Here is an 18,963-nt window from a genome sequence, read left to right on the forward strand (position 1 = left end):
AAAATTGTGACCATGACAGTAGGTAATAAGACAGATGTCCCTTTTAGGTCCTTACCATTTTGTTTTTATATATGTTCCAGCTGTCAAGCAAATTACACAAAGTAACTGAAACACTGTGAGTCTAGAGGCTGTCTGCTGACTCCATCGGATCTCAGAAAAGCTGCTTTCTTTGCTTCGTAGACATCACGAAATTAGTCTCCACAGAAAAGATTTATTTTGATTGAGATCATCATTACACAACATACAGTAGAGTACAACAGGCTTAACAACAAGGTGCATGTGACACATAACAACTCATTCTTCAAGAAGTGATATTGTGCACTTTATTGCATTTACAATTGCAACAATATAGTTAATACAAACATGGATGTTCAAATAATTTACGCTACTTTAACCTAATTATTGCTCTCACTCCCTCAAACTCCTTTACATGCAGCTTAGAATGAAAGACGAGTTGAATTTAGAACATTTCAGTTTCCTGCAGTCATTACAAGCTGCAAACTATGTTGTTGAGTGGTTAAAGTTTGTAGCCTGAGCTTGCTTCTACAATAGAAATATACAATATGAATAATTTACTGAACTTTATCAATAAATCATAGTCAAAGACTGACAGGGAAAGAAGAGGTACGAGCTGTTGGTGAGTCTTCATGAGTTTGTGTTTTATGTTCACGAAGGTGTGCTGAGGTACATCTGCAGAGCCGGAGTGAAGATTAAAACAGTTCCTAGTATTGACACTGTGAGGAAGGCCCACAGGAAAATCCTGTCCAACACCTGAGCCACAAATTTCCAGTCTTGTACAACCTGATGAGACAGGCAGACAAATGAAGTTCACAGATGTGATTCTTTGTAAACCTCAAGCATTTTTCTCACAGCAAAACATCCCTCAGTCAGAACATATGAACTACTTTGTGTCATTTTAAAAAGTGGTTGTTGAGAAAATGAGACATAAAGAGAGAGTTAGATTCTTGCTAATAAAAAGCTATAAGAGTATGTAATTTGACACAACATGCATGAAATCCCATGCATTGATCTCGCGCCTTCCCTCATACCTCTCGTATGAAGTGCTCCTTCTTGATGTGGCGGCTGATGTAGCGAACTGAATTTGTGGCTTTCTCCAGCATTGCCAGCCACACTTGGTTCTCATCCTCCTTCCCTCCGAGTGCTCCTCTCTGCTGGCTGCCACAGTGGTCAGGAACACCTCGTCGCCCTGCACCTCGGCGGGGCTTCAGCTCTGGGCTTCGCATCTCAATATCTGGGAAGTGGTATCTGAGGATCATGACAGTAATCCTGTTACTTTTACATTTAAAGGTTTTAATTTATACTGATGGACTTCATGGCTGAGTGTAAGGTGAGAAGCTTGTTACCATGCGCATGTTGGTATAGTAAATGTAAAACTACCAGCAAAATACTGTAAGCTACCCTAGCATGCCTAGTATCTTGCATGTTATATAAATTCTATTCAAGAAATCTATTTTCATTTGCATTTGAATGTGTTTCCACACAATAAGGAAAAAAACATACATTTGATTGTCTTCTCAACCTCATATTTAAAACCTCAGTATTGAATGTAAGCTTTTGGCCAAAAATACAAATAAAAATCCAGTTATTGTTACCTATCAGTGTGTCCCCTCATACACAGCAGTCTGGGCAGTCTCTGAAGAAAGAGGCTCTTTACCCAAGGGGCCATGGGGTGATATGTGGCAGAGGAGCGGTGGTGGACATTAATAACAAAGACGGTGACAATGATGGAGAAGGTGACAAAGATCATGATGAAGAGCAGGTACTCTCCGATTAGTGGGATCACCTGTAGATGTAAAAAAAAAAAGAAAAATCAACCACATAAACAGCTCAGTCTATTGCGTGGAACATGAGTCACTTCCTCTGAAAATGAGTTTATTAATCACATTAATAACATGAAACAATCAGTTTTTTAATGCAATTTAAATAACATATTGACAACATTAAAAAATACTTGTTTCCTGCATGGATGTGAATTTAATGTTAAGTAACCACATCTTTTTAGGTTGTAGTGTCCTATTACATTTACATTTATTTTTACCTATAAATGCACTTTGCTTTTGTAATAAGGTTGAGGGGCTTAAAACATTGGTTTGTCCTTCTCATATGTCTGCTCAGCAATAGCTAAGAAGGAGATGCTTCTAAATGCCCTGCACACCTATGCAGGGTGTTTGAGTTATACTTTACTACACTTCTGCTCAGGCTCAAGGTGGGAGGAGGTATGTAAGGAAACGTCATATCATTTCACTCAATGAAGCTTCTTAAACTGACTGCTGAGGAATTGGACAGTTGATGAGGTGATGAGCTGTCACTCAAGCCTGAACTGTTCCTGTACATTTAGTACAGAGAAGACATTCAGTCAGGTAAAACCAATGAGAGCCACAGAGCAGGTGTATAGGCTGTGTAAAGTTTTTCTTAATTATTCTTTTTTCTTGGGGGGGGGGCTGGTTAATGGAAACAGTTATGCATTTATTATTGTATGTCTGCCAAATGATTACCCTAAATGCTACACATTCAACCTTTTTTCTACTGTCTTCCAGATAATAGCTTACAATAACCCTAAATAGACCATTAAAGCAAGATTGTAAGGGTGTAAAAGGAAACATCCTTGGCGGTGGGCTGTAGAGAATTAAAAATCAGTGATTTGAGATTAGACTGCTGGGATAGGCTCCAGCCTACCCGCTACCCGATTAACGGATTGACGGTATAGAAAATGGATGGATGGATGATTTGAGATTAAAATTACAGTCAGGATAAGTGAACACGCAGAAAAGCAGGGTTGACGTAACAAATTACAACATAGTAAAACCTTCAAATAAAGATAGGTTTCTTTGTCAAACCTGCATAGATTACCAACCTTTGAGGATGATGGGATGATTTCTTCTATGACCAACAGAAACACAGTGAGTGACACCAGTACTGATGTCGAAAGCGACAGTTTCTCTCCCTCATCTGATGGCAAATAGAACACCAACACGGTAAGAAAGGACAGCCCGAGGCATGGGATGATGAGGAAGAGGGTGTAGAACAAGGGCAGCCTCTTCAGGATGAAAGAGTAAGTGATAAATGGGTACCAGTACACCCCATCCCTCCTGCTTCCTTTTACTCCTGTGGCATTGAGGATCTCCCATTCACCATTGTCAAAGAAGTCTTTACGATCCACATAGTGATCCACTAAGACCAGGTCCACCATGTTTCCATCGTAAGTCCATGAGCCAAACTTCATGGAGCAGTTCTGTCGATCGAAGGGGAAGAAGGTGACATCCATGGTGCAGGAGGATTTATAGCTGGCAGGTGGAGTCCATGTTATAGTGCCATCCCAGCGCACAATGGCTTTGGTCATCAGGGAACCTTCAAAGCGACCATCAGCACTGGCAGAAAAATGAACAGAAAAGGAGGAGGTTAGGAAAGAGTCAGGATGGTGATCAATATCATGTAAGAGAGCACACAGGAAGAGAATAAGGTGGAAGACACAGATATAAGATATATATACAAACATTACTGATTTGATTTCAATTACTTAACCAAAATCCCCAAAAATAGCTCTGGATGTGCTGTTTGCAGTGTGCTGTGTAACTCACTTTTCATACAGAACAATGTCAGGGAGCCATATAGTCTCTGATGGTACTCTGATCGAGATAACGCCTCCATAGTCGTCTGGGTTCCACTTTAGCTTCACATCAATCCACTCCTTTAAAAAACATAGATGGAAAATAGCATTCAATAAGCCACTCACTCAAATACATTTACACCAACAAAGCCAAATCCATTTTTTAAAGCGGTCTCCATTTTAGCACCATGGACAGCACCAAATTGTTCATTACATTATGTTTTCATTGTGAAACCAACTCCAATTTGCTTGTCACCTTGTCCAGCGTTTCTGTCTTTTTTCTGAATGACTAGTTTAAAAACTGTGTCAAGCACGCCTTGATTTCTAATTGAACATTTTTAAATGATACCTTGTTATTTTTTGTTGATATTTATCCAGACAACAAGAAGTAATCAGGCACATACTTTATTTTCAATCATTGTCCAAGTATCTTTATTAATTGCACTGACGTCTTATCGAGCGACAAGACGTGAGTACCGATGATGCCTCTCCTCATACTTCCTTTCTGGAAAGTTTGGTCTGAAAAATATATATGTGAAATTTGTGCACTCAGTACATCACAGTCAGGGATAATGGTAATCTTTATATGGGCTCCAGCTGCACATTACTAGACAGCCATCCATCCACTTTCGATACCTGCTTAATCCTTTTAGGGTCATGGGGGGGCTGGAACCTATCCCAGCCAACAGGCAAGAGGCTGGTACACCCAGTCCATTACAAAAAGAAATGACACAAACAACCATGCATCCTCACCCTCACTCCTAGGGTCAATTTAGAATCACTAAACATCATAACATGCATGTTTTTGTGCATGCACAGGGAGAACATGCAACCCACGTTACCAGTCAATAAATCTTACATCATCAGATTAGAACAAAATGAAGCAGAGTCATGAAGAGCAAAATTACTGCATACTTAACTAACCCAATTCCCACATGTGAAAAAAAAAGTCACAAGTTAAAGATCTGGAATTTGTAAAGATGAAGGTAATTGTAGAGGTGAATGTGTCTACCTGCCAGAGCCAGACATTTGTAGTCATTAGTTGGTTCTTTTCATCCTGTAAGAAAAACAATTTAAATGATTCTAAATCTTCTTACTGGGAATAATACGAGAGGCTAATGAGGAGCAAACCAGAAGCTGGAGACAAAAAAGTTGAGTGCCATAAAAGCCTGAAAGTATTATCCACTACTTAGAAAACAAAGTGGAACAGCGTTTGGCATTAAATGCTTTTATTCAGGGTATACTGACAAAATATTATAAGAAAAAACAATGTTTTAAATCAAATTATAATAAGAAAAATCAAGGATGAAAAAAAATAGCAACATGAGCACTGCTGCCTTTCCCTTGATATTGTTCAAAATCAAATATAAGCAACAAAAGTAAAAGTATGACAGTCACAGAAGAGGCTGATGGAGGATTGCAAGGAGGGGAACACACAGAGGGTTTTTCATTACATTTCTAAAATTTTGATATTTGAAAAAAGATTTGCAGATGTAGAAAGTAAGTAAGAGAATCAGGAAAATCGAACACTAAAACATCTGAGGCACAGATATAGTGAATGTACCACAAGATGGCACTCTCATTAATATTATATCTGCATGATAGATGAATGAGTGTAAAATGCTGACATAGTTCTTGGTTGAACAATAAATGCAATCTGCTCCCTTGCAGCCCTCTGGACTCAATCTTTCGTCTGGTTATATGGAAGGCCATTTTGGGTCTCTCTTTCGAGCATTCTTCCTCCTTTGTGTTCAATCTTCATTGCTCTTTCAAATACTTTTGCTCCCCATCCTCTCATTGTAGAATCTCTACAATAGTCTCTCTGTTGACCTTACCTATTAGCCATCTTCTATAGTTCCTACTATATTCTCATTTCCTTTCTTTCTTTAATTCTATTTCTTTGAAAAACACATTTGTTCATATACATCTATCTTTCCTTACTCCACATAACCACAAGTCCTTCTTGTGCTTGATATATTCCACCCTCAGTCTGAATAATTATTTCCTCCTCCTTTAACCCTCAACTCCACAAGGGACTATAACAGGGTTTTACTGACCATTTTACAGTATATAAAACAAGAAATAAATCTTGTTTTATGTAGTTTAATCGGGCCCAGTCAAACTGACTGCTTCAATTTAAACTGTCTGTGCATCTTGTTTCCACGAGTACACCAGCCTTGTTGGGATATTTGCAGGTTTTCCTCTGAGGACTCTTCTATGATGGTACATTTGTGCAAGTGTGCATGCACAGTACAACAATGCACTGTCAATCCAGAGTCTGTTCAATTTTCCTCAAGCTCTTTTGCTGCCACTCCTTAGTTCAACACATAATCCTATTTAAAAACAAAACAAACCCTCCCAACAAAGACTGAGAACAAACCTCGACCCAAACATGTCGGTAAAGGTTTAAAGCCTTGGTAACAATTAGCTGCACTACACTGCTTGTGAATCAAACTTGAAATAATTTCTCTACACTACATGCCTCTTGTGTAATTATAAATGTGTATGTAGTTTCCTCACCACATCAACCAGCTGTGAGATTTTCAGTCCAAAGCGTACAGTGATGGTGTCATTGGCATGCTGGACGGGCCGCACCCACTTCTGGTAACCTTTGAAGAGGTTTCTCAACAAGGCATCCTCCATCTCAGCCAATGACACAAAGTCCTCCAAAGCTGGAAGGAACAGGAGAAAAAAGCATAGAGGAGGAACCGGGGAAAATTACACAGAGGCATGATGGACTTTGAGAGCTCAGAAATTAATACAGATAATTTGATATTTGTTTAACCTTTTGTTTAACCGTAAAGATGAAAAAAAACTAAATGCTTGTCGACATATTATATATATTAGGGTGTTTCTTCTCATCATCTGTCACTTGGCTATCCATACTGCTCTGCTAACATGTAATACTGGCAGCTCTATGAGGTAAACACACTCATGTCAAGCAGGTGTCTTTATTAGTAGTAGTTAATTTTACATTCAACGTTTTGCTGATGAGTGATATGTGGAAACCACAGCTGGGATTGGGCATTATGTCATTAGTTGAATAAATATCAATCCATAAACAAAATGCATGGTGAATTTAACTCTTAGCTTGAGTTTAAATGAATGTTAAAGAATCGTTAGAGCTGCTACAGTTCATCCTGATAGGAACATTAAAGTCTGCCCAATTTATTTTTTTTGTTCTACATCGAGTGTTTCCAAATTCACAAATGTCGGGCTCATCGTGAATTATTGTGAATTCAGAATTATGAGATGTTACCTTGGAACCATGAATTTTGTGCAAATCCATCCAGTAGAACACTTGGATCATCCCAGAATTGTAGAGACTATAACTGACCAGCAGATCAAAGTCACACAGATTCTTCATCTGGGTGCCATAAACATCATGGCAATCTATCCAGTAGATTATATTTTCATCTACATTCACTGGTTTCAGATCCTCAGATATGTTTGGTTTGCCTCATTATACATTTACACATCAGTGAATTACTTGATGACTTAAATAAGAGAAATATAAAATCTGTTGCAGTTTTATAATGTTGTCAAACTCAGAAATTTGATTTGGACCTAAATGTCATCCTACAGGTTTCAGAACATACAAAAAGTCATCAATTAACAGTGTGAAGCATCTTTATGGAGCCTGACAGGCAAGTGGGAGGGAAAAAAAGTTAAGTCTTTACAATCAAGCTCTACACACAGACAGTAAACTTAGACCAGACTGACAGCTGGTCATGGCCGGATGAATGCATCTAAGCTCCCTAGGCTGGCAAAATGATCATGCTGACACGATCACCTCAGACAGAACAATTGCCAGGGGAGACAAAAAGAGCTCAAAGCGCTGTGTGCAGTCAGGCAAAAGACATAATCATCAGATAAAGAATGACACTTGCACTCTGGGAAACTGTGATGAAGGAACAGTGCTTTTACTTCCCAAGTCGCCATTCATTTGCAAACAGCTGAGAGATATCAGGTCCCTTAGGTGGAGAGTTACAGAGCAGACCAAGCAAAATTACGTTGTGTAATTAATTTTGGTTTAGTCTCACTCATCAGTTAAAAACACAAAACATATGAGTGTAAAGCCTAAACTGAAAGGAAGTTTAGAAGGAAAGTAGAGAAAAATAGAAGCTATTTTGTAACTTAAAGTTTGCAGAAATTATTCCACTAATAACCATAGTTGTTCCCCAACAGCTGTATGTCCTGCCACATTGTCCTTGAGCAAGACACTGAACCCTCGTCCGTTACTCACTGTTTATAAGCTGCAAATGTAAGATGCAAATGACAGCAGCATTCGCTGTATGCTCAAAGCAGTATGTGATATTTGTGCTTGAGCAGCACACACTGTAACTCAGTGGCTTTATCAGCTCAAAGCTTGGAGCGATTGTCCACATAAGAAGCCAATATTTGGCACAGCCTGTGATATAATGTTGTAAAAGAAGCCAACGGACAGAAGAGAGAAGTTCAATTCAACAGCCTTTCCAACAAGGGGAATGCATCAGAGGAGTGGGAAGAGCTGATAAGGAAGGAGAGAGACAGAGTGACCCAGAGCAATTCCCTCCAGCGTCTGAGAGAGACCGCATGAGGGGGAAGGGTAGATGTTGGTGCAGAGGGATACATTAACTGGGACAAGGGGAATGAGAGCAGACAGCACAACAGATAGCAAGGGGAAAACAAATTCCCATTTCTACTTGCAACTAAACACAGAGACTTTTTTTCGGTTGTGTGAACCATTCCCTTATACATTGTACATGCTGCTCGCTTATGTGGCCATGACTCAGGAGCTGGAGCCGAGATGTGTTAGGGAAGGACACCGAACTCTAAGCTGCTCGTGACGGAAGGAAGTCTCTCACATGGCAGCTTTGCTCTGTGAATGGGTGAATGCGAAACCCATTGTAAAGTGCTCTATAGAATTTATGGCAGAGATTAAATGAGTGAACAACATTTACTTGATACTTGATAGTAGACACTCTAGCTTACTGTAAAGAGAAACAAAGGTCATCCCTATTTATGTATTTACATATATATGTATGTGTATACGTGTGTGTCCAAGTTACATGACTGATTTATCAGTAAATCTAAGCTTCATTTAAGATACAAAGTATTCTGATGTCTCACTTTTAAAAATGTTTTTGTGTTGTAAATTGAAATTCTAATACACGAGATAAATGCTCAAATTATTATTTTTTTTTATCTACACTCAATAATCCAGAATGGCAGAGAAGGATTTTTATTCTATTGTTATTTACCTGTTAAAAATGGAACCGCTCATCTAAAAAAGTAATCGGGTTGGAACCAAAATCAAAAACACAATGAAATTTCAGAAAATACAACAAAAAAAGTAACAGGAGACAGAACACAAAACTAAAACAGAGAACACCATGACATAGAAAAGACAACATTTCATAAATAAATAAAATAAGAATTATTGAAACTTACATCAATAAAATTGCAATATAAAAAAAACTTGTTTTGTAAGACAGAAAATGTTTTTGAGCTTTTTATCTTGTGACTTCTGAAATGTTATCATTTACATTTTATTACTGTACTGTTTTTGGTTTTGTTGCGTTTTGCACCTGGGATGCATGGCACGAAAGGCTTTTGGATTTAACACTCTACAGTATATGTCTGGAAAAAAACCATGCCAATAACTGCATGGAAGTATGTGGATCTTTAAAAAATGTGAGTCACAGATAAGGACAGAGATAATAAACTGATTTAAACATATTTTTCCAGGAGTACGAGAAGAAGTTTGGAACCACCAAGACTCCTCCTGGAGTTGGTCATCCAGACAAGCCATGTAAGTAAGCAAGAAGGTCAGGAAAGTGATAAAAAGCCCAACAGTCACTCTAACAGCTTCAGAAATCCTCTGCAGAGATGGGTGACAAAAAAAGCACTTAATCATTCACACCTTTGTGGCTAAAGGAGTTTTTGGCTGAAGGAGGAAAAATATTCTCAGAAAGAAAGAAGATTTTAGTAAGTATGCACCTTAATTTGCCACTTTTCAATCTTCTTTTGTTTCCTGTATGTGTAGGGCATTAAAATTCTGATTACATGATGTGCTCAGACTCAGATTACCTCCCATTGCATCAGATCCTCACTAAATTTGCAACAACTAGAAATGGGGATTCAACAGAGTCAGTCAGCTTTATCGATCCAAGATCTCTACTCACTGTTTCAACTAAAATATAGGAGACACAGTCGTCAAACATTACAGGTAGAGATTCTCCTACAAGAGCTCCTGCTCCCTCCCTCAGTGAGAAGCTGATTGACTCTGTGAATGTGTGTGTGTCTGCAGTTGGGAAGACATGATGGGGAAAGTATTGATCAGAATGTGCTCTGTGGTTGTTTGGGGGATGGTGTTCAATCTCTGTAAAAAAATTATGATCCATTAGCATGAGTCTGTGTGTGTATCTATTTCCTATACCAGCGATGCAAGAATGTACAGCACTTTTCGTGTGTGTGTGTGCAAGAAAGCTTTGCTGATGATTGATAGAGAAGCAGAAGTGGCACAGCATGCAAACAAGCACCCTGCCTCCTTCTCAATCCAAAACACCCCATGGGTGAAACAGTGTATGATCACCTCAACACCGCTACCATCTGTTCCATGTTGAACCACAGCAGGATGTGCCACTGAGAGGGGTAATAGGAAAGGGAGTAACAGAGGGGAGCCAATTTTCTTCCACATTCATTGAAGTAAATGAAAGTGTAACTTTATGTTTTTGCCTTTTTACTTCACTAGCTCCACAGATTACTAGTGCAGTGCTTCCACAGACCATTGACAGGAAAGTACATGAAAGATGAGTGGAATCTGCTCACAGCTGCCCACAATGCAACATGACAGGTTTCTGAAGGAGAGACTCAACTTTTCAAAACGGTTAACCCCACTTGCCTCAATAAGTGGACGTGACTGGGTTGGACACAGTCAAGGTCATTGCACATGTTATAATAAGATGTAACCACACACCTACTACACAACCAACATAACAAACTGTGCATCTAAGCTAAATTATGATCAGCTACTATGACTATTTGTTTACAAAATAGCCCCTATGGAAATTTGTCAGCAAGTCACAGGAATTTATTGGGGACAGTATCTTTACATATACATATACTTGTCTTTTGCCTATACTGGATAGCCTATATTCTAAATGCCTTACAGTGAGCTTGACATATCCTCACACACTCATAAGAAGGAGCAGCTGAAATAGCTTTCCTGTAGTTCAGCACCAAAGTGACACAATATTCCCCTATTTACTTTTCATAAGAAAACCTACGAACTTTATTATGTGAGGGATTTCTTTTTCCCCATTCGTTTCAATTGTATTTTTATTGCCACTCACTTTTCTACTGTAGTGTATTGCAGCTCGCCCTCTGTCACATCTCCCCAGGGGGGCGCTGCGCACTCACTGTTTAATAAATTATGAACGTGCTCCTCAGAACTGACCCCATCATTTCGTCCTGCATCCTCACATGATTAAAAGTCCACACCTGAATTATGCAGTATGGTTGTTTCTGTGTAAAGAACCGTCTTTGTTAAAAAGCGCTGTGCGGAACGTGGCACACATTGACTAATTAATCTGTTTGAATAAAGAGAATAACGTTGTGAGATGTGTGCAGAACGCGCAACGCGATTCCAAATCAGAGACAAACCTTTCCTGCTCAAACATTCAGTTTACCCTCTGTTTACTTTTGTCCCGGCAGTTGCTGACAATACCTTCAACAGTTTTACGCACAGATGCCCCCCCCCCCCCCCCCCCCCCCCCCCCCCCCGATTCTCACCTTGCACAGTTGCCTTCCCAAGAGCCAGGCACAACCACACCGCAACCGCAAACTTCATGCTTCCTCTTGTCCGAAAACAACACCGAATGGACCTTTCCAGAGAGAGGATCTAATTATTTTACCATTCACACTGTTCAATAGGATGCACCTCTTCAACAGCCATATGGGACCTTCGGAGTATCACCGCTGTATTGTCCAGTTTAAATCATGAAGGACAGTCGGTTGTCGCTGTTGCATCAACACGTACCACCTTCAGGCGTCGGAGTATAGCGGCTTGTTTTTTTCTTCCATCTGGTTTTTACCAGCCGTTATGTTTCCCCGTAGCTTCTTTGTGTGTGTGTATCCCGGTGTAGATGGTACTGGAGCCGAGCCGCCGGGCTGAGGGCGGGACAGGGGAGGGCTGGCCCATCAGAGGATGTGGAAGGAGGACACATCAGGTCCACAGAGACAAACATAAACATTCACATGTGAATGAATTAAAATTTGAAAGAGGATTCATTAATACAGTAAACACTTCTTGTCTCTCTATGGTAAAGGTACATTAAATTGATCAACTGTGGGCGAAAACACTACCAAATATTGGAGGGAAAAAACACCTTAACTGATAAAACTTGTAAGCAGAAAATACCACGATATTTCAGAAAACACAACAACAAAGAACGTGTTTTCTCTGTTATTGTTATCTTTCTCGTTTTTTTGTGTTTACAGTCCAAAGCCACCAGCAATTATACTCGTTAGACAAACATCTCAATCTTAATTGGAAAAAATATTGCAAATAAGTCCTTGAAATGAGTTATTGCAAAACCACAATGCGTTCCGTTGCAAGTCAATACAGGAGATTAAAACAAAGAGGTTGCACTTCTGTTTTTACCATTTTTTTAATACTTAGTTAATGAGAGGCTTAAAAGCCGAGTTTCACGTGAATAATTTCCTCTCCACTCTTTAATTTCAGGAGCGATTAGGCATCATCGATGAGACTGGTCCATATGCTCAGCCACACCTGCTCTAACAATAGATTGTGATGCCATGTTGAGTATACCCTTCACACGAGGATGAGAATAAAAACCCTAATATAAGCAAAAATGAGAGGTTCAGCTATTGTCAAGCAATCTTTTTAGACTCTTTTTGCAATTGTAATTAGTCACATGTTACACATATTCATCAAGTTAATCCAGATGAAGCACACACAGCCAGCACTAAATCCAGAATCTCTGGGCTCCAACAACAGGTGTTTGCCTGCTGAACAATGACAAGATTAGTAATATAAAGACTGTTGTTATACTGAAAATATTTCAACTTTAAAAAAAAACAACATAATTTTAAGTGGTCTTGTCTAAGAAGCTACACTGTTATGAGTCATGCAGATATTAAGTCTGACATTATTCCGCTGAAACAACCACAGACCTCCCAGAAAAAGATGTCACCTTGATTTTTCTTTTGTTCTGGAAATGTGAATTGTACATTTAACTAAAAGTGCTGCTCAAAGTTTGTGGCTCCACAAATTGAGAAGTCCTGTATTATCATAGCCTTATGAATTCTGAAAGTCCGTTCAAATAGGTGGCAAAGGATGGTGATGAACTGCATGACTTACTACTTCACTAGATAGGCAGCACTTCCACTTATTGTGAAGCACTTAGTTTATGATAAATGGCTTAGATCATCTTTTAAAAAGCAGTGGCCTCTGTTTCCTCTAAGAAACCCATCACACTGTTTTGTAGTCAGCACATTATCATAAATCATCGGAGAGCACATTTTGACACTTCATTCAGTTTAGCAATACACTGACATTTCTACATGCCCTGCAGTGCCATGTCTGTCATACATGCTGTGATATAATCTCTGTCTAACATTAGATTCTGTGTGAGGCTGTTAGCTGATTCCATGCAAATGATAAAAAGTCAATGCGAAGAGGAGAGAAATAAAAACATGTCAGGGGACTGGAAGTATATTCTATACTCTGCCAAATCACATCAAACCAAATCTGACCAGGAATCATTTGGACACTGCCACATCATTTGCTAGTCAAGCCCTCATGAATCAGGTCGCAGTTATATAATACATCTTAGCTTTAATGTTAAGATATTCACATTTAAGCAGGAAGAATGGTTTAGGAAATACAGCTTCAGAGCCCTTTTTCTTATCAAGGGGTTAAAGATAGCTGGACAGTTGAGTTGAACTCTCTTTTATGGACAGGTTGGGGCTAATCCTTCAATATCTCTTTATCAGTTAAGCTGCTAAATTTTCTGGAGTTAATTCCAAGCATAACATTTGCATTTGGAAGTTATTTCTGTAAAATATGTGATATATGATCAAAGCAATTCTCAGTGTAACAAAACAAATAAATCCCTGAGCAGGAACATTGGTAGTCCTTGAATTAAAACGGTCCTATAGATATAGTTTATCTATACTCCTCTAAAGAGAATATGAAGCTATGTCAAGTCGTGTTGCATGCTCGGACATGAGCACCATCTTGTGACAAATGCTCTCCCACTACTTCTGTTTAAGACCATTGTTGCCTGGTAAGAATTTCTTTTGTTTAGCTAAAATGTTTGAACATATTTGAGTAGCGTTGAAAAGAAAAATAGAGAAAGAAGTTAGACTATGGTCCATTGTTTGAATGTCTTTCATTTAAGAATCCACAAAAGTAAGGAGGAGGGCAGATGGGGCAGATAGAATACCTTTGCATGACTTAGATCAATATACCTCCTGTCAAAAACACGCCAACACTTCATGAAAACACTTTTCTCATTTAAAGTGAGAATCATCATTAGATCTAAAATGTGCTCTTTTTACAACATCACCTTCATGGATGCCATTTTGCCGGTTGTCTTGGTTACCCCTAAACTACACCCAAAGTGTTTCACTTTCACTTACTCCCTCACACTTTCATACAGAGCTAATTATCCAATCCCTGCACCTTAGTTTTTCTTCAACGTATACATTTTCACACTGATGAGCACACTTGGGGTAAATATGTATTCAGTATCTTTCCCAAGGCTGCTTTGACTCGTTCAGTAGGTGGACAGCTGCTCTATCACCTGAGTCACAGCCTCACTTTATTTTGGTAGTATGGACCATAAGAGCCTGAACCCAAAAGACCAAAGATGGTTGTGCAATGATTATAAGTACACTGACATTCCAAAGGGATCATCTACCCCTGATTAAAGGTAGAGTGGCAAAAATGAGCACTTACTGTAGCACAATCTATTTGATTATCTGCTGTAAAAGCTCAGGAGATGAGGCGGTCTAGCTATCAATATCATGTAGCTTGCTTACACTTTTGGGAAATTGAAAACTGTCCCTTTCTCTGGTGCAAGACACTCCTCTTACTGGGTAATAGTTGTGTAACACAGAGAAAACTGAACCAGCATAATATAATCAGGCTTCACAATAGACTTAGTAGTTTTATTTCCCTCACATGTAACATTAAATACCTTGTGGAAATATAAATGACAGGGAGGGAACAGATAGATTGTGAAGAATAGATTTATTGAGGAGTAAAGGGACGGCAGCCCTTGAGATTATAGAGTTCAGAATAATTTTCTTTGTGCCATTTATTCCAGCAATCAAATTAGCAATTGCTTGACTCGTAAACAACTCATGGCGAGCTGGTGAAGAAGATGGACTACTGCTCTGTCTCTGCTAATTAAGTTTGAGCTAACAGCAGCTGGAAGAAGAACTGAAAGGTGAATCACTCTGCACCCAGTCACAAACACCAAAATGCGTGGGATTTGATGGTTCATTCATAATCTTCATGAACACACACTTCTTTGCAGCACAAATACAGACAACAAGCTTGAAAATCTGCCACTTGGCTGCATATGTTGGCTTTGCGCATTTCATTAAAGGCTGTCCTATGCAGGCACCTGATCGTTGCTCTTCCATTGCCAAGACTTGCCCAGAGGAAGGTATCTGTCTCACACACACATACAAAAACAACAACATGTACCTATCACGTAAGCATCACCTTTCCGCTTATCTAACACCCAAACCCTGTGACAGTGGAAAACAAACTACATTTGAAGGCTTCAGGAGGGTTGTTATCCAATGCTGGAGGCAAATGTAGACTATGGATGGTCTTTAAATTGTAGACTATTTCAGTAATTAGTTTCATTCCATTTTCACTCCAGGTTAATTAAGAAATTGAGTTCACATTAAGGTCATCAGTTCTGCGGGAAGTCAGCAGAGTGAGTTGTGCTTTAATTACAGTAGAAATGCCTTTTCATTTAACACAAAAAAGCAGCATTTTTTTTTTCTTTTCCCTGATTAATAATAGCTTTTAATCGGTCTAATATATGTCCTTTTGACTAAAACAAGAGTTCAGTGTAGCAAATGAACTAGAGATCACAAGATTTTGTGATTGAATTTGTCCCTGACCACAAGATATCAACCATTTGTTTGCATATATAGATATCTGGGAACATTTTATGCTGGTTTACTGCTCAGTCACTGTTGAATTTCTGCTGTCCGTAACTATAAAAGACCAAGCTTTATATGAGGCACATACATCTGGCTGTCCATACACACCAACAAATCTCTAGCTTTTAATTAAATTGCAGTCATTCCCTCTTGTATTTAGCTGCAGTGTATGTTCAGTGACCTTTTCAATCCAAACAGGAAATGGATAGAAGACCATGATCAACATAAAAGCTACTCGCCAAAGCTGTGTGTGTAAGTATTTAGCTCTTATCTATCTTTATATCTGATGATAGATGCCATCAAGTTACACTGTAGAAAATGCATGATCCAAGTTTTCTTGAATTCTAAACAATAAGAGGTTGTAGCCTTCTCTTTTTTAGGGATATTTATCATAATGCATTTACAAAATATGTGAGTAGACCTTTGCATTGCAGTATAGACATATAGGCAGCAAAGTTTTGCACATAAATATTGAGAAAAATATTATATGACTGTGAATTCCTGCTGCAGAGCCAATACCTGGTGCTTCAGCTGCTGTCATCTGTCTTGCTGATAGTATGTTGTGTTATTATACTTCCTCCTATATCTACCGTGCCTTCTTTTCCCACCAGCATATCTTCTCTTTTTCACATTAAATAATCATTTTACAAGAGGGCTCGTTCATTTTCTGGAACTTGTGCTTTCATACATAAATTCACAAAACTACATGTTGGTAAGAGGTTGTTCATTTAAGAAATCATCATGAAGGAGAGTGTGTATTCAGGCACTGGCTAAGCATACTTTAGACACAAGGATAACAGGCATCCAAGTGATCACTTATTATGCAGAGGATGACAATGAAAAGCAGGTGCAAACACTCACCCAACTGGAGTGATCCAGTATGCTGAGAGACCAGCATGTGTGTAAGAGGGAGCATCTCTGAGGAGAATGCAGCAAAATCCTTATCTCAGTTGTGTTATTTTTTGACAAAGATGAAATGATAAAGAGAAAGATATGGTGAAATTGGATAGAAAAAGAAAGAGTCTTAGCTTGATAAAAACTTGCCATGAAAATTCCACTCTTTTTCTTTCTGTCTCTATGTTGCTTATTTGAATGAAGAATACTGAGAAGTTCTGTCATTTAGGAAAGAATCTGCAGTAGGTCACACATATCACACATTCAGTACGGTTGTGTACACATATGAGTTAAGTTGTGGTAACAGGTTGACTTGACCAAAGCCATGTATAAATGCACACAAGGATAATTGAGTTATTAACTGAAGTACGCTGTTGACTATGTGAAAAAACATTCAAGACATTCTGTCGCATCTATTATTATCTTTCATCTATTATTCTCATTCATCATACATCTATATATTGAAAAAACTACTGCACAGTCCTTTCCTTTAAGTTATTTGAATGGTGATTTTGTCAGTTGCAACTGTGGTTATAAAATCTGGATTTTGTTAGAGCAGAGTGACAGGCTGGAAATGCTTTAAGCAACAACAAGTTGACGCATAGCCTTTATGGGCTGATTTTTAGTCAGTGAATGATATGTCTGACAAATTAAAAAAAAGTGAATTAGGAAACTTATACTTATACTGTTTTTCATAATAATAGTACTTTTAAGCATATTTGAAGGACAATTTAGTTGAGTTAGTACAAGCAATAGTAATTTGATTCCCAATCAATTTTTTGTACGATTTTGATCAGACTGGGAAGTTTGCATGTATTTTAAAAGTCCGATTTTGGTCAGAATAACAAAATTATTTGTTTTAATTTCTGGTGTCATAAATATACTTTGAAGACTTCAAATCAAACGCAGGTCTGTTTCAGATTCATTGTCAGATGATTAAACAAGTTTGTAGAAAAGTATAGCAGTTTTATAGAACTCCTTCGATGAAGCACTAACAATGTTCGCAACTGCTCGTGCAAGGTTTGGGCTGGACATTCCTCTCATGCATTAACTGTGTGTTTTTACATGTACACACGTGTAAATCCTCAAGGAGCATGGCACCTAATGAGAACAAATTAAGGAAAAACAGACTGAGTCTTTGAATTTGTGTAGAGGAAGTGTACAACCAGATTTTTTAAAAATGAAGAGAACAGAGAAATAGGCAAATAAAGAATAGAGTAGTTCTGGGAGATCGGAAACCACAGTGCTGATTATGACAAAGCGATAAGACTGATTTTCTGCCCCAGTTGCCGTGGCAGCCAGGAGCAGCTGCAGTGGCAGGATAGCACTGAGCTCTGCTATTGCAGACCTCTATTCTCTGAGCCGGTCGATTATCAATGATTTGGAAAAGCGAAGAAGATCCTGCTGGGCCCACTGCCCAGCACATGCTGGGCCCACAAGATGGGGGTGGCGGGAGAAGGATACGTGACAGAGAAAACACGTTTGCTTTGTTTGCACATTAGTTCATGCTTAAAGGCAGTTTAGAAAAATAAAAAAAAGAGAACGGAAAACAAAAAAGAGAAAGAACAATTATCACTAATTTATAGACACAAGCACAAAACTGAATACTCAAAGAAGTAGCTGTTTTAGAGGAAACCTCGCAAACTGGTAACCATCACAGCTGCTCACAGAGGAGTGCTAACTCTAATATGGTTAAATCAATATGACATATTAGTCTAGGTGTAGCTGTATTGCTTTGGCAGGTATATGTGCTGTGGGATTTTCTGTACATGCCCTAAAACTTCATAGGTGTGCACCATTACAGCCTTTGTTAAGCACATTACTTTTTGTTTTGACTTCAATCCTTCAAGGCCATGCTTCCCACAGGGCAATATACTCTAATTACCCTGGTTAAACTGTAGCATGTATAAATATCAAGCTTCATAGCTCACAGTGAAATAGATTTAAATAGCACTTTTGTAGTCTAGTGGACCACTTAAAGCACATTTACACTCCAATTCACATTTACCTATTTACTCTCTCACAGCAGCCATTACACAGCATAAGCAACATAGAGTTCACATTCTTACCCGAGGATTTTTCTACATAAAGACCGGGGACTTATGTCTGCCAATTCACCTGATAAAATGAAACACTAGTGCACTTTTAAAGTTTGTTTTAAAAAAAACTGTGCCAATGCTTATACAATGATTGCTGCTACAAGGTAAGAGGACATGAACCTCAAGAAGGAAATTATGCAACTGACA

General features: G+C 38.6%; 1 protein-coding gene across 1 annotated transcript; it reads right to left on the bottom strand.

Moving 5' to 3' along the window:
• Positions 1-209: 209 nt before the first annotated feature.
• LOC140305385 (neuronal acetylcholine receptor subunit non-alpha-3-like) lies at positions 210-11,766 on the bottom strand. Its single transcript, XM_072384248.1, has 8 exons — positions 11,405-11,766; positions 6,149-6,300; positions 4,641-4,685; positions 3,600-3,709; positions 2,876-3,389; positions 1,614-1,804; positions 1,050-1,266; positions 210-801 (listed from the first exon to the last, which is right to left on the bottom strand). Exons 1-8 carry the CDS (start codon positions 11,460-11,462, stop codon positions 667-669), a joined length of 1,422 nt encoding a protein of 473 aa, XP_072240349.1. The 5' UTR covers positions 11,463-11,766; the 3' UTR covers positions 210-666.
• Between the last annotated feature and the right edge of the window lie 7,197 nt (positions 11,767-18,963).

This window comes from Leuresthes tenuis, unplaced genomic scaffold (assembly GCF_036924035.1).
Source record: "Leuresthes tenuis unplaced genomic scaffold, fLeuTen1.0.hap1 SCAF_4, whole genome shotgun sequence".
NCBI lineage: Eukaryota > Metazoa > Chordata > Actinopteri > Atheriniformes > Atherinopsidae > Leuresthes > Leuresthes tenuis.